This window comes from Chiloscyllium plagiosum, chromosome 18 (genome assembly GCF_004010195.1).
Source record: "Chiloscyllium plagiosum isolate BGI_BamShark_2017 chromosome 18, ASM401019v2, whole genome shotgun sequence".
Lineage (NCBI taxonomy): Eukaryota > Metazoa > Chordata > Chondrichthyes > Orectolobiformes > Hemiscylliidae > Chiloscyllium > Chiloscyllium plagiosum.
In genome coordinates this window covers 54,710,730-54,726,235 of record NC_057727.1, presented here as the reverse complement: position 1 = coordinate 54,726,235, position 15,506 = coordinate 54,710,730, and the positions used below count along the sequence as shown (strand labels likewise).

The window sequence follows — 15,506 nt, the reverse complement described above, 5'->3', positions numbered from 1 at the left end:
TTCTCTATCCAACTGGCCAAACTTCCCACTGTCCCATGCCTCCTGACTTTCCGCATAAGCCTACCATGGGGAACCTTATCAAATACCTTACTACAATCCATGTACACTACATCCACTGCTCTACCCTCATCCACATGCTTGGTCACCTCCTCAAAGAATTCAATAAGACTTGTAAGGCAAGACCTACCCTTCACAAATCCGTGCTGGCTGTCCCTAATCAAGCAGTGTCTTTCCAGATACTCCTAAATCCTATCCCTCAGTATCCTTTCCATTACTTTGCCTACCACCGAAGTAAGACTAACTGGCCTGTAATTCCCGGGGTTATCCCTATTCCCTTTTTTGAACAGGGGCACAACATTCGCCACTCTCCAGTCCCCTGGTACCACCCCCGTTGATGTTTCGTTTTTGTTCGTTGCTCTTTGAAAAGATTTTTATTTTGCTTTATTAAAATCTTTAATCATATTTTTAATCTCTTCAAAGTCCATGTGCCCATAGATTTGTTTCAGTAATAACTGTGCTTATTTCAACGTAGTTGATATTCATTCCTGTAGTACTCGGGAAAAAATGCATGTTGATCACTCTCTTTACTGGGCTGAATATTGATACTGATCCTTCTGAAAAAAGGACTGAAGAGGCAGCCATTTCTGTATACAGATGAGCAATATTGTATGTACCTAATACACTCACTCACTGCCGGTTGTTTGAGAAGGATCAAAATGATTATTTTACCAAATGTCACAAGTGGCATACATATTTTAAGCAGTGTGTGTCATAGGCTCCCTGAAGAGATTGTTTTTTTTTTGTGTTGATGACTTGGATTGCCAGGCCATTATCAGCAGTTGAGGAGTGAGACTCAACTTTTTTTTTAGTTGTTTCCTTGTTTTACTATTCTATATGACAAATTAATCTGTACTCCTGCAGGTAAAATCTCCAATGTTGATCATGTTAGGTGAGAAAGATAAACGTGTTCCTCCTACTCAAGGCCTTGAGTTTTATCGAGCATTGAAAAGCAGAGGTGTTTCTGTAAGGTATGTTTAAAGTTTAAAAAGAATACAATTAGCATCATTTTGTTATTTTGAGAGCCCAGTTCAGAGTGCTGGGGCGACATGACAGAATAGGTTTTGTAGATTTGGAATATTGCAAACAATTATGGCCCCAACATTAATCCCTGTGACATACCACACATTTTCGGTTGTTGAGTTGAAAATGAGTGCTTATTCCAACTAGCTAACTCCTAATTAGCCAATTATGCAAATATACTACCTTCAACACAGTGGGCTCTTATTAAATAGGTTAATTTGTGATACCTGATTGTTTAAAGCTCTCCCTATAGCTCAAGTTATTCAATTCACCATATTGAACCATGATTCATTTTACTGACTGACTGGAAAATAACATTTTTCTTTGTTTTAATACTAAATTATTGAATGGGTACAGCACAGAAAGAGGCCAATCTAGTGCATCATCTTGTCCTTCTCCTAGCTCTATATATTCCTCATTTTCAGACATTAAAGTAATTCCCTCCTAAATGTCTTGATTGAATCTGTCTCCACCACACACTCAAACAATATGTTCCAATTCCCAACTACTCACTATGTAAAAAAAGCTTTTCCTCCTATATCTGTTGTTTGTTTGTTAATTCCCTTAAATCAGCATGCTCTGATTCTCCATCCTTCTGCCAATGGAACAGCTATTTCCCATTTACTATATATACGAATGAGGTGTGGGTCAGTCCCTTGCAACTGCATTGACATTCAATAAGATCATGTTGATCAGATTACTCCACAATTCTGCTCACACACAATAACTTTTAACCTCCCTTACTTATCAAAGATTAGTCTATCTTTGCCTGATAAGTTCTCAGTCATTAAAATGCATCAAAAAGAGCAAATGTCCTAACCTGGGCCCCTGGGGAAATCCATAACTATAAACCTTCCAATGGTATGTAAAATAGCCATTTAGCCTACTTTCCATTTCTCATTCATCCAATTCCTGATACATGTATTTTATTCTGCGTTTTAACCTTGCTCACAAGTCTGTTATGTCCCACTTCTTCAACTTTTCGAAGCCCATGGACATCACATCAACTGCATTAATCCTGTCTTTCTTCAAACAACTCTAGCAGGTTAGTTAAATGCAGTTTTCCCTTTTTAAAAGAAATACTCACTAACTTTCCTTGATTGAGCCACATTTGTTAAAGCCCACATTGTCATTTCTGGAAACTTACGCACCATTGAGGATAATTTTTTTAAAATTTATTTCATGGGATGGATGTGCCATTGACAAGGCCTACATTTGTTGTTTATTCCATACTATGTCTGAACTTAGTAGCTTGCAATAAGCCATTTCAGAGGCTGGTTAATCTCAGCCACATTATTGTGGGTTTGAAATCCCAAGTAGTCCACACCAGGTAACGAACATTCGTGAATCAGATGGGTTTGATTATAGTTGTTATGGTCACCACACAGAGAACAGTTTTTTTATTCCTGATTTTATTAATTGAATTTAAATCTACCACCTGCTATTCTCAGGTTTGAACATCTGGACCTCTGTATGTTACACCACTGCAACTTTTCCCTGCTGACTTGCATTGGTTACTGCACTTGCCTTTACATCCTTTTTTTTTACTATAAGTAGCATTTGCATTTCTTCAGTTCTCTGCTACCATCCCGGAGTCTCTGAAAGACTGGAAAATTATAGCGAATGCCTTCAAAATGTCTGCACTCACTTCCCTCGGTATCTTTGCCATACCTCATCTAAGTCTGGTATCATACCAACTTTAAATTCCAAACAACTATCTAAAACATTTCTCAATTTAAAGCACTACAAATGTCTGAATTGCCTCTTGTTTCACCGTACCATTCATAACATTCTCTTCCTTGATAAAGCCGAATGTGACATATTCATTTTAATTCCTCAGCTATGTCCCCTATACATAAATCTCATTTTTGGTTCAAAATTGGCTTCATTCCTCTCTTTAACCACTGTTTTACTTTTTATATGGCTATAGACGATTTTGGGTTTCTGTTTTATATTCGCTTCATACTATATATTTGCTTTTCTTGTTTACATTTTTGCTTCCCCTCTAACTCTTCTAATATTCAGCCTGACTCCTGGTTGTATTATCCATCTGATGTCTGTCTTCTTTTGACCTACCTTTTATTTCTTGAATGAGTTAGCGTAAGAGTTCAACTGTTCCTTTTTTCAAGTTTTAAAAAAGGATGTTTTACTTTTCTAGATTATTATGGTACCCTGATAATAACCACTCGCTGTCTAAAGTAGATGCTGAAGCTGATGGATTCATGAATGTCGCGCTCTGGTTTGTGAAGCACCTCTAATGTTGATTCTTTTTGGAGGCCGTCATTGTGGCATGGCGCAAAATCAATTACTGGAAATGTCATTAAGATTGCTGCCATGTATCACAATCAACAATCAGTGAGATCCAAATCCCAGATGGTTACATCAAGTACGACAGAAACATGTTTTTTACATTTCACTGCAGCTCTTGGCCGCAGTATTTTGATTTACAAGTGCTGAACCAGTTCAGGCTAGCTATATTTTCAGCAATGAATGACATCACCTTTGTTGAGAGCAAGGATTTGCTGGTAGCTCATTCAGTTCAGTTATGCCAGTCCTTTCTGATAGTCATCCCATTCTTCTGAATTCTTTACTAATAATATAATAAATAATTTATTTTCTGGTTATTTTGCAGGTAAATGAATTTATGATGCTACATTGCAATTTAAATTTTGCCATATAATTTTGGATAACTGTTCAATATGTCAATTTAGTGATAGTAACCCAACTCTATGATGAACTTTAATAGTGAAAAGAACAATCCAAATTCTTTCCTCCTTTCTCAGAAGATCAATACAATGTTAAAGAGTAAAGAAACATAAGGAACTAGCAATTCTGACTTAGGGTTCTAATTCTCTCCAGGTTCATCCTATACTCTGACAAGTTGCGGATTCAAATTCTGAGATCTTGTTTGCTTATTGTGTAGTCTTTCTGTCAGGCTACAAATTACATCCTGGTAAAACTTCTCAGACATCACAACTTTCTTCAAAATTTTGTTATTTCATTACTTTCTGTTTAGCTGTAAAACATAATCTGTTTAAGGTATATAACACCTTTTAAAACTGAACTAGAGAGAAAATTTGATCTATCTGTACATGTATACATTGACTGGTGCATGAAAGATGATTTCTTGATTTGCATTGTAAAACAAAATCTGCTTAAAAATTCCCCTAATGTTATGATTAATGCTTTTCATTATTATGACTATCATTTAATATCTGGATTCTGATACCACTTAAATGCTGCTTTTATTTCTTAAATTGTCACCTTAAGAATCCAAACTGAAATATTGCCACATAATTCATCCCGGCAATCCATCACATCTAACTGTTGTATGAATGATGTGACTGACCACTGACCTGAGAATTACTCTGGTCAGGTGAAGTATTAATCAGATTCATAAACATTCACAGGACAGAAGCATAATCTATTTATAACTCTCAAAGCTTCTGTGCCCAAACAATATGCAGATTTTCATATGGTGCAGAAGTGTGCCTTGGTAACTTTTACAGATGTTAAAATCAGGATTATATAGATCTCTTGTAAATGCTGTCAATAAATCTAAGATTTTACACACTGTCCATTACTGACTTTTCATTCCTGTGGCCTGTGTCATAAAGTTAACTGTGATTTAAAGAATTATTTCAATGTTATTGGAATTAACCATTGAAATGAAGAAATGACACATTCCAAGGTGTTAATCATGAAGTGTTTGGGGAAGGAGAATCCACACAATTATTGGAATATTAGTGTGAAGCAAGAACCATAGCAGTGTAAGTAGCAAGGGGACTTCCTATTTCGACACTTTTGGCGCAGCTACTTTGATTGCACTTAAACATAGTCTATTTTTAGGAAAATTGTGCTGATGTTATTTGGTAATAATTAATGCAACTGAGCCTATTTATTTAAATCTACAAGGTAGTTTTTTTTTAATCACTTGCTACTATTTGCAGTTGGTCTTTTCCATTTAAGTCTCTGGTTAAGCAAGTGTAATTCATAATTATAAACCGATTCCAGTGCCACAGAACTAAGTTGTGATTTGAATTATATTTTAATTTAGTTTAGTGACGGTACATCATGGGCTTGGGGTAAATCTTTTCTATTTCCTATACATTGCAGAAAGCCTTGTGTGACCTTATTGTATTTCCCAGGCATGTGCCAGAGATCAAACTATGCAGGAAAGACCTTAACAATAGGGCATATTCGACATGTTCTGTCAGATGCAGTCCTAAGAGAAAATATGGGTATGGGATGTAATTTGTGTGCAACAATAAGAAATACATCCAGGGAGTTTGGCAAGAATGGGAACACTTTTTACCCTGCTCCCCACCCTCCAGAGGGCTGTGGATGCTCAATCATTAAGCATGTTCAAGACAGCAAATGGCACTGAGATAGATCAGCTATGAATTGATTTAAATGGTGGAGCAGGCTTGACTGGTTGATTTGACCACTTTCCTCCATGTGTTCCTATGACACGGAGAAATTGCTAAGTTGGTTCAAAGAAATGCCTTGGTACTTTGACACGAGACTTTCAAACAAGGTGACGGCAAAATAAAAATGGTGCCAAAGTATAGGCACCCTTATTGTCACTACCAGCACCAGGATCAATTTGTGTATGGGTGCAGTGACATCAAGTTAATGATCCACTTAAAGTATAGATTGCCAGCAGGAAGAAAGTCAACGTCTGCCTGAACAGCCATTTATTTTCATGAGCATTATACCTGTCTTGCTATAAGGGATGTATAACCACATAAAATATTGTCCTCAAATTTTATTCAGGTTCCTCCTGTCATGCTCATTTATTTCTCCTCGCTTCTGGCTACAGTTTGGCAGATGAAGTTTGAGCTTGGAGAAAATTCACAGGCATGATTTCAAGGGAGAAGCCCCAGTAGTTTTTCACGAATATATGGAAATGAAGAAATTGAGTGGAAAGCTTCTTGCAGCACAGGGAAATGACAAGTTTGCAAACTTGAAGCAACATCTTCAGAAATATTGATTAAATGGTGTCAAGCTGGATTTTCAACACTTTCAAGGAAGGAATCAATCAGAAAGTTTAGCTCTTAACTCTATTGAAACATTTTATGCATGTTTCATGTTCCCTCGTTTAATTATTTAATAGTTAAACTAATTTGCAATAAAATGGGAAAGACAATGTTTGAAATCATATCCACTCTATCTGTTTGTTTTTTTCTCTCTCTGTTTCTGTTTTTTTCTCTCTCTCTCTCCCTCTCTACTAAGGCCCATTGTAGTCAATCTCTCTGATGAAGAGTCAGCAAGAATCGAAACGTTAGCTCTCTCTCTCTCTCTCTCTCTCCCCATCCATCATCATTCCACAATTAAAGATTTTTTTCAGTTGGACTAGCAGTATAAGAGTCATGATTTTGTCAATGTCAGTTTCCTGTCTATAGTTGTGAAGAATCCATCAACAGTACACTCTCTGGGAAAACATAGTCACTCAAATTGCTTATAGATTTCCATATCATTCTGTGCATGTGCAAAGTCCCAAAGTTACTCTCAATTTCAATGGAGTCATGTTGGCAAATGCTGATAGTTTTACCATCATTACCACTAAAGTCCAGGCCAAAGTGTTGAGGGAGAAAGGAAGTTGGATGCACACTATTTTTTACATTGAAAAATAATTGTACTCTAATGTTTCTAATAAATATTTCAGGGTAGAATTTTTAAATCAATTATAATGATTTAAATATAAGGTTGACTCAGTGACTATGTAAAAATGCTTATTTTGTGATGAACCAATTTTAAGCTGTATTAACAAAAGTAGATTTTCAATTTTAAATACATGTTTTTGCAATATAAGGGATAGAAGCAACTAGTTTCTATTCTGTTGGCTAATGGACTGATTCAGGGAAGATTTTATGTTTGATTTAACAAGCAAGTTTGAACCGAAACTGGAGCGAAAGCTTTGAAGGGGAGAAGGTTCCATTTCACGTGTAATTTGTGCCCAGATTGCTGATTGTTGATCTGCAAGCAGGATAATGTTTAGGCTACATGTAGAGTAAAGCATCATTCAAATGAGGCACTACAGTTCACATTTAGCATAGTTAAAATGTTTGGTGCACTGTTTTCTCCTCTGATAGAGCATTTGGCTTAGATACCAGTACTCCTGTCTCCTATTTTGGAGATAAACCTTTTAACCAACATGTATTGCAAGAATATTGTCATGACCACTGTGTGCCCATCAAATGACCAGTAAAATATAGCTCATGTGCATGGTCCCATTTTTATTCGCAATGATTAAAGTTAAAATGGTTCAGCAGTCAAACTTTTGTTTAACCAAGGTAGCTTTTTTCCAAGTTGTTACTTAAAGATCTTTAGAGATAACGTTATTACCAATAAGTTACATATATCAGGATTAAAACAAGTACAGATATGACAAAAGAATACTTAAAGGAGAAAGCCCCAATTAGTCTTTGAGATATAATTTAGAGCCTGTTGCTAGAGTTCCTTTTTGTTGAAGCCAATTGAGTGCTTCAGAAGGACTGACCAGACACCCAAATTAGGCCAAAAAACCCTTACCTTGGCAGCACTGTCAGGAACAAGACGATCCTAGTCAGAAAAGAACCTTTCAGCCTGCAGTGACACTAGTCTGACTATCTAGGGAGGAACTATATATTTTATATTGCTTTTTTTTGGGCAATACAGTTGGATTTGTGTTGAAATTGTCAGTTGTGATTCTGAATCTCTCAGACATTAAGTCAACAAGTCTTAAGTTTGAAAACTTACACTGTTATTGTAACACTAATTTCCTACAGTATGACTTTGATTTTTGTTAAACCTCAATTAAATTTGATATTAATGAGATAAATAGAGGTGTTCTGAGTTTCTTCCAGTGAGTGTGAATGCATTTTGTATCTGATCAAGAATGAAGGCCTGAAGGGCATTTTCAAGTTCATATAAAATATAAATATATCCCTTTAGGGACCAGTGCAGTTATCTTTTTTTATAAATAAGAGCATAAGGTCACTTCATGGAATAGGTCTTGGGAGTGTTATAAATTGTAAGTAGCATAACTTCGTGATGCAGAAACCAGTAACCATTGTAAATCTTCAAATGAGGAACCAACAAGTTTTAGATTCTGATTTTAGCACTATTTCTGGTTGATCCATTCATGTGGTATCAACATTGTATGTGCAAAAAGTAATTCTATTAACATCCTATTTTGTTTGGTTGTCATAACGGAAAGTTTATTTCCTCAATCACCTTTTTTTTTGTTAAATTTTGAGCACCTCAACCAGATATTCTCACAAGTTAAATTATGATACTTAAAACCAGAAAGATAAAGCATTACTTAGCACCCATCAACTGTTTCCCCAATTCATTAAAAAGTTCCCAACTTGTCGACTCAAACTGAAATGGGGCAAACAAGAGGAGACAATATCTTTCAGGATGATTGTGACCTGGTAAGCCACCAGTATGTCTATTTTTATCTATTATTCTAATACAAAGCCATAGGTCAGATAATTACCACAAGACTTTTCCAATAGATTTAACTTTTAATACGGTCTTTGTATCTAAGCCAAGCTTTCAAATATTTTGTAGGCAGCAGACAGAAATGCATGCACCAACACTGACAATTCTTTATATTAAAAAAAATACTTGTCATTGAATGCTATTGTCACGGTCTAAAAGTACATTGCTGGACAGAACACGGAAACAAATCGGAAATTCTACTGGATGGCATCTGGGTTGAAAGTGGGACTATGGGTCTTGAGCAAGGCAGAGTCTCCCTATTCCACATCTGTACTACAGACCTAATCTCAAATGTGTGAAGTGAGTATATTGCAAGAGCATGCTTGCTCCAAGAATGGCACTTGGTCTCTACCTCTACCAGTAGAAGGGTTCAGCACCCGAGCCTGTGTAACTATAGCCATTGATCTAAGGCAATAAGGGCATTCCAAAATCCTGCTTTTAACGGTGGTCAGTCTTGATAAGTGTAAGTTTCACCTTTAGGCTAAGTATAAGTCTTGATAAGTGTAAGTTTCACCTTTAGGCTAAGTAATGCACAGGTAACAAAGGTTGTAAAGTAATACTTAAAGAAAAGTGCATTGTGTTTAAATCTGAAAAAAAGGAATTGTCAGCAAAGAAGTCCTCAAGGCGCATATCATAAGAAAGGCTCCCAAAATATAACTGGAGCGACTGTTTGGACTGCATGTATCCTTAACTAACCAAAATGTTTGAAAATATCTTTTACACCCACTATAAGCTGATTACCATAATGTTGGTTTATCAAATGCTTCATTATTAGGTAAATGTCAGAATGTTTTTTGTTTGTGCAATCTAGTCATTTAATATTTCCATCTTTGTGAATTGACTGAAGGTTTGTCATGATAATTAAGTTGGTGCCATTGTGCACAATTGTGAAATGCAAAAAAAACTTGCAAGTTAGGGGACAAGAGCTCTTCCAGAGAAGCAGCATGCATGTAGTAACAATGGACACAAAAGCTTCCTTCTGTACAGTGTGATTCTATGAATTAGGTTAATTGCTACCTGTAGGCTATGCTAACCTCTACAAGAGCAGAGTAAGGAGACGTATCTATCTGATCCATATGCAACAAGAAATGTTACATGAATATTATCAGAACCTGGTCAAACTGTAAAAATATCACCATTATAAACACTTGTGCATGCACAGATCAGTGAGGAAATTTTAAATAAGGCACAGTAATAATTTGTTTATATTTCAAATGTCCTCCTCATCATCTAATAAGCGCTAGGCAATAAAGTGAAATGTGTTTTGTAGTAACATGAAGTTGCCACAGGAGGGCGACTGTAGCCAGTATATTCATTTAAAATATATCTGCAATGGATATTGGATCTTGATGGTCTGATGTCCAGTTGAATATGAGAAAAGGAATATTTAACCTTATAGTTGGTTCTTTATAGAATAACAAATCTTCCTTTAACTAAAACTGTCAGATGTGACATAATCTAAAACTAATTTCAACCTTGAGTCAAGATAACCCTGGGATTATTGTGAGAAAGCAGGTGTATATAAACAAGACAGGGAGGGCAGAAGGAGAAGTTGGGAGTGCAGGAATTTTCAGTACAGTGAAGTGAAATTATCAGTGTAGGGTGGCATGGTGCTTACCACTGATGTTTCACAGCACCAGGGACACAGAAACTTGGCAGGTGACTGTCTGTGTGGAGTTTGCACATTCTCCCTGTGTCTGCGTGGGTTTCCTCCAGTACTCTGGTTTCCTCTCAGTCCAAAAATATGTAGGCTAGGTGGATTTGCCATAGGGAATGTGGGGGTTACAGGGATGGGGTGGGATGATGGGCTGAATAGCCTGTTTCCAGACTAGTAAAATATAATGAGAAAGGTCAGCAGGAAACTAGATATCCTCTTTTACTATCTATTTTGAATTGTCATACAGTTTCAAATTCATCTTGGGCCCCTGGACACCTTCTACACTTACGTAATTGTATTAAAAACTGTGCTTTCAACACGCTAACCAACAGATGGCATAACTAATTTATAGGTCCCAATGCAAGTATCTCAAATTTTCTCTTCTTGGACAGCTATTCCACAAACTCTAAATCAGACCAGTATGTTCCCAGTTTACCACAAATCCTCATTTTTCCAATCTCCCTGTAAATATGCCAAACGATCCAACTTAAAAAGTGCTTAATAGGATAAAAGCCCATGATGTTCCAGACAGCGTGGATAAAGGACTGGCTAACTAATAGAAGACAGAGTTGGGATAAGAGAGGCATTTTCAGGATGGTATCCTGTAACTAGTGGAAGGCCACAGTTATTGACAATATGTAATACTGATTTTGAGAGAAGTAAATTAGAATTAGCTTTACTGTCACATGTTCTTTAACTTTTCACTATTTATTTAATAGTCACCACTTAGTGTCATCTTAGGTACAAAGTTATGATAGGCACAGCTTCTTCAGCTGGGAGAAAGTAAGGACTGCAGATGCTGGCGATCAGAGTCAAAAAGTGTGGCCTGCTCCTCAGATGCTGCCTGACTGGCTGTGCTTTTCCAGCACCACACTTTTTGACAGCTGCAAGATCTTAGAAAAGTAGAGAAATAAGAAGTTTAGCATTGCAGAAATAAAAGTTCAGAACATTGGTCCTCCAACTGAGACTGTACTGGCCCCTAGGCTCCAGCTTGCACCAGGCCTTGGCTGCAGGCTGTGCTGGACTTCACCTCAAGGTTCATGAGGTTGGGAAATCACTCTGGAATCACCTCGAAACCAGAAGTCCACGTGGGGCCAAGAACGCCATGCCAGCCAGGAGGCAACTTTTCCGATGACACAAAAGTAGATGGGACGGCAAGTGGTGAGGACAAAGAGGCTTTCGAGAAATATATACGAGGTAAACGAGCGAACAGAAACTTGGCAGGTGGCATACAATGTGAGAAAATGTTATGTACTTTGATAGAAGGAATAGAGGAGCTAAATATTAGTTAACTGGGAAAAGACTGCAAAAAGCTGCAGCACATAGAGATTTGTGTATCCTTGTGCATAAATCACAAAAAGCTGACATGCATGTGTTCAGCAGGTAGTAGAAAAGACAAATGGCATGTTTGCCTTTATTTCAGAGTATGGAGCTTACAGTAACAATGTCTTGCTACGTTTATACAAAAGCACGTCTGAAATACTGTCAACTTTTCTATGAAAATAGATGCAAGCATTAGAGGCAATCCAGGCAAGGGAGAGTCTAGGACCAGAGGGCATAATTTCAGAGTAAAAGGTCACCCAATTAGGACAGAGTTGAGATTTTTTTCCCCCGAGTGTAATAAATCCATGGAATTATTTATCACAGAGGGCTATAGAAGCTGAGTTGTTATCTGTATTCCAGGCTGAGAAAGACAAAGTTTTATTCAGCAAGAGAAACCAGGCTTATGGGGAAAAGGCAGGAAAGTGGAGTTGAGAATTATCAGACTGGCCATGATCTCATTGAATGGCAGAACAGATTCAGTGGGCTGAATGGCCTACTTCTGCTCCTGCATTTTAGTGTTATGGGAAAATAATTGGCTGCCCCGTCAATACAATTGAGGTTTTCTGTAATTGGAGGGCATTAGATGGTAGAAAATGTCTGCTTGACACAAATAAATCCTGACTTAGAATGAGTGCTCTATAAATAACTTTACACCGCAATTCTATTAGTGGTTCCTCATGAAAAGGCACTTGTGGAGCTATATTTAGGCTGGAGCTATTGAGACAACCCAGTATTCCCACAGGGGAGACTAGCTGCTGGAGGCAGGAGATGGGGATGTTAAAAAAGGAGCTGGTGTATGGAAGAATAGAGCATGATCTCAAGGGGAAACAACGGCCAGACAGTGAGATTGTGCCCATAGTGGAGGAGACTGCAGAAGCTTCAGTCTTAATGTATGTATAATTGCCTCCTGATGTAGTTCATCGCTGTGGTAGAGAACTAAATCTTCTTACTTCTCATTAGCTAGATGCCTCTGTGGCAGAAATATTATAGACTTAAATCAGGAGAACTATGAGTACCATTTTAGCTTCATTTTAGGTTTCATTGTAGCTTCCTCTGTAGTTTTTAGAATTCACAAATTACGTCAGAATAGCAGAAAGTTGCAATTTTGAAGTTTGTAACTCCATTATCAATGAATAAGCTAAACTCAATTCAGGTGCAGGACTTGGCTGATGAAACACTAATGTATTTTTTGAATATATAGATACCTCTAGGGTCTAATAAATTTGCTTATCAAACACAAACTCTCCTGAGAGCAATGCATTAGCTTGGTAAATTTTCAGGTTGTCTTTCTGGGTGTAATTCATTCTCTTCACTGACTGGAGGGATACTGTCACTCAGTAATTTATGAGCAGCTTGGTGCTCAGGCCTCAAGGTTAGACTGATTTTTTTTGATGTGAGCTCAACAGCCACTTGTTAGTGGCAGAACACTCTCTAAATTCCTAAAAATAGAGCTAATTTCCATCATTTTAGTGGGAAAGGAAGCTGAATACTTGTCTTACAGAAACAATAACTGAATATTTTAGTTGCACTTTCAGCATTAATGACAGAAACATAATTGTGGTTTTGCTCCAAAAGTAATTTAAAAGCCAAGAGAACTGCAGTTTATTTTAGCTGGACTTGATACCTCTTAAGCGGAATGAGGCAAGTATCTGCAGATTTGGAGACCACTGAAATGGTAAGCAGAGCATGCATTCTTCCTTATAGGAAGAGCCCATTGGAAGGGAGTTATATGTCATTTGTACCACACCAATGACAAGAATATGCATTTATACTGCATCTTCAGTAAAATGTTGCAAGGTGCTCCATAGGAGCATTGACAGCAAGCCACATAAATGTTTGATAAGAAAACCAGTGATATAGTGTGGAGCCATAATCCACAAAGGACCATGGGAGTATCTCTCCATTAAAGAGAAATATTTGGTTATGGATAACTTAAGGGTAAGCATTCCACAGACATTGGGTGAAGTTAGTAGGCAGGACTCCATGAACTACAAAAGCTGGTATGGGAATTGAACCTGCACTGTTGACTTTGTTTTGCACTGCTTGCTAGTCACTAAGCCAACTGAGCTAACAATACCTACGTTTTCTTTATTTATATGGACTTCCAAAAGGGCATTTTCAGAAAGCCCATTGAAGCTCATGGAATTCATACAAGGGTAACAGCATAGAAAGAGACCATTTGGCGAAACGTCGATTCTCCTGTTCCCTGGATGCTGCCTGACCTGCTGCGCTTTTCCAGCAACACATTTCCAGCCTTGCTAGTCACTAAGCCAACTGAGCTAACAATACCTATGTTTTCTTTATTTATATGGACTTCCAAAAGGGCATTTTCAGAAAGTCCATTGAAGCTCATGGAATTCATACAAGGGTAACAGCATAGAAAGAGACCATTTGGTCCATCATATCCGAACCTGCTGTCCAAGACCTAGTCAGCTAATTCCACTTTCTTTTCCCAACAGCTCTGTATGTTTTTTTTTTCTCGTGTCAGATGTTTATCCAATTTCAGTTTAAAAGCCACAACTAATTCTACCTCCATAAATGGGAATAGTTTCTCCCAAGATACTCTATTCAGACTCTTCATGATTTTGAATATAGTCGATAGTATGCTGTTGGACAAGGACTTCAGGTCAGGCAGCATCCGAGGAGCAGGAGAATCGATGTTTTGGGCAAAAGCCTTACATCAGGAATGAGACTGAGAGCTGAGGGGGTGGTGAGACAAATGGGAGTGCTTTTTGAAATGATTTTGAATTTGCCTATTAAATCTGCATTTAATCCTTTCTTCTCAAGAGAATAGCCCCAGCCTTGCCAATCCGTCCACGTACCTGAAGTCTCTCCTATCTGGACCCATTCTCATAAACCTTTTCTCCACTCCCTTAACCTCCTTCACATTCTTTTCTGAAGTGTTCTGCTTGAAAGTGGAGACAATACTTCAGTTAAGACCATTCCATAACTTTACCATAACTTTCCAACTCTTGTACTTTTTGTTTCTATTTATAAAGCCCAGGATCTCATATCTTTATTAATATGAGCCGAGAGATGTGCGGAACAGAAACTGACCATTCGGTCCAACTTGTCCATATTGACCAGTTACCATAAATTAATTTAGTCTGATTTGTCAGCATTGACCCATATTCCTCTAAACCCTTCTATTCATGTACCCGTCCAGATGCCTTTTAGATGTTGTAATTGTACCAGCCTTCACCACTTCCGTTGGCAGCTCACACCACCTATGCGTGAAAAGGTTGCCCCTCAGGTACTTTTAAATCTCTTCCATCTCACCTAAAACCCACGCCCTCTAGTTTGGACCTCACCACCCTGGCAATTCACCCTATCCATGTCCCTCACGATTTTATAAATCTCGAGAAGGTGACCGTTCAGCCTCCAATGCTCCAGGGAAAATAGCCCCAGACTATTCAGCCTCTCCCTATAGCTCAAACCCTCCAGCCCTGGCCACATTCTTGTAAATCTTTTCTGAACCCTTTCAAATTGAACAACATCTTTCCTACAGCAGAGAAACCAGAAATGAACACACTATTGCAAAAGTGGCCTAATCAATGTCCTGTGCAGCTGCAGTATGACCTCTCAACGTCCATACTCAATGCACTCACCAATAAAGGCAAGTGTAATAAATGTCACTACCCTGTCTACCTGTGACTGCAAGTTGTTGGAGGGAATCCTGAGGAACAGGATGTACATGTATTTGGAAAGGCAAGGACTGATTAGGGATAGTCAGCATGGTTTTGTGCATGGGAAATCATGTCTCACAAACTTGATTGAGTTTTTTGAAGAAGTAACAAAGAAGATTGATGAGGCCAGAGCAGTAGATGTGATCTATATGGACTTCAGTAAGGCATTCGACAAGATTCCCCATGGGAGACTGATTAGCAAGGTTAGATCTCATGGAATACAGAGAGAACTAGCCATTTGGATACAGAACTGGCTCAAAGGTAGAAGACAG

The 15,506-nt window shown here is 37.8% G+C and overlaps 1 protein-coding gene across 2 annotated transcripts in view; it reads left to right on the top strand.

Annotated features, from left to right (window-relative positions):
- The window catches only part of apeh (acylaminoacyl-peptide hydrolase), an 83,950-nt gene extending 79,301 nt beyond the window's left edge, over positions 1 to 4,649 (top strand). For both annotated transcript variants that reach the window (XM_043708398.1, XM_043708397.1), the window contains exons 21-22: positions 922 to 1,028; positions 3,239 to 4,649. In XM_043708398.1, the coding sequence (XP_043564333.1) occupies positions 922 to 1,028; positions 3,239 to 3,338 (207 nt within the window). In that variant the 3' untranslated portion in view covers positions 3,339 to 4,649. The remainder of the gene's footprint in view (positions 1 to 921; positions 1,029 to 3,238) is intronic.
- Positions 4,650 to 15,506: the final 10,857 nt, after the last annotated feature.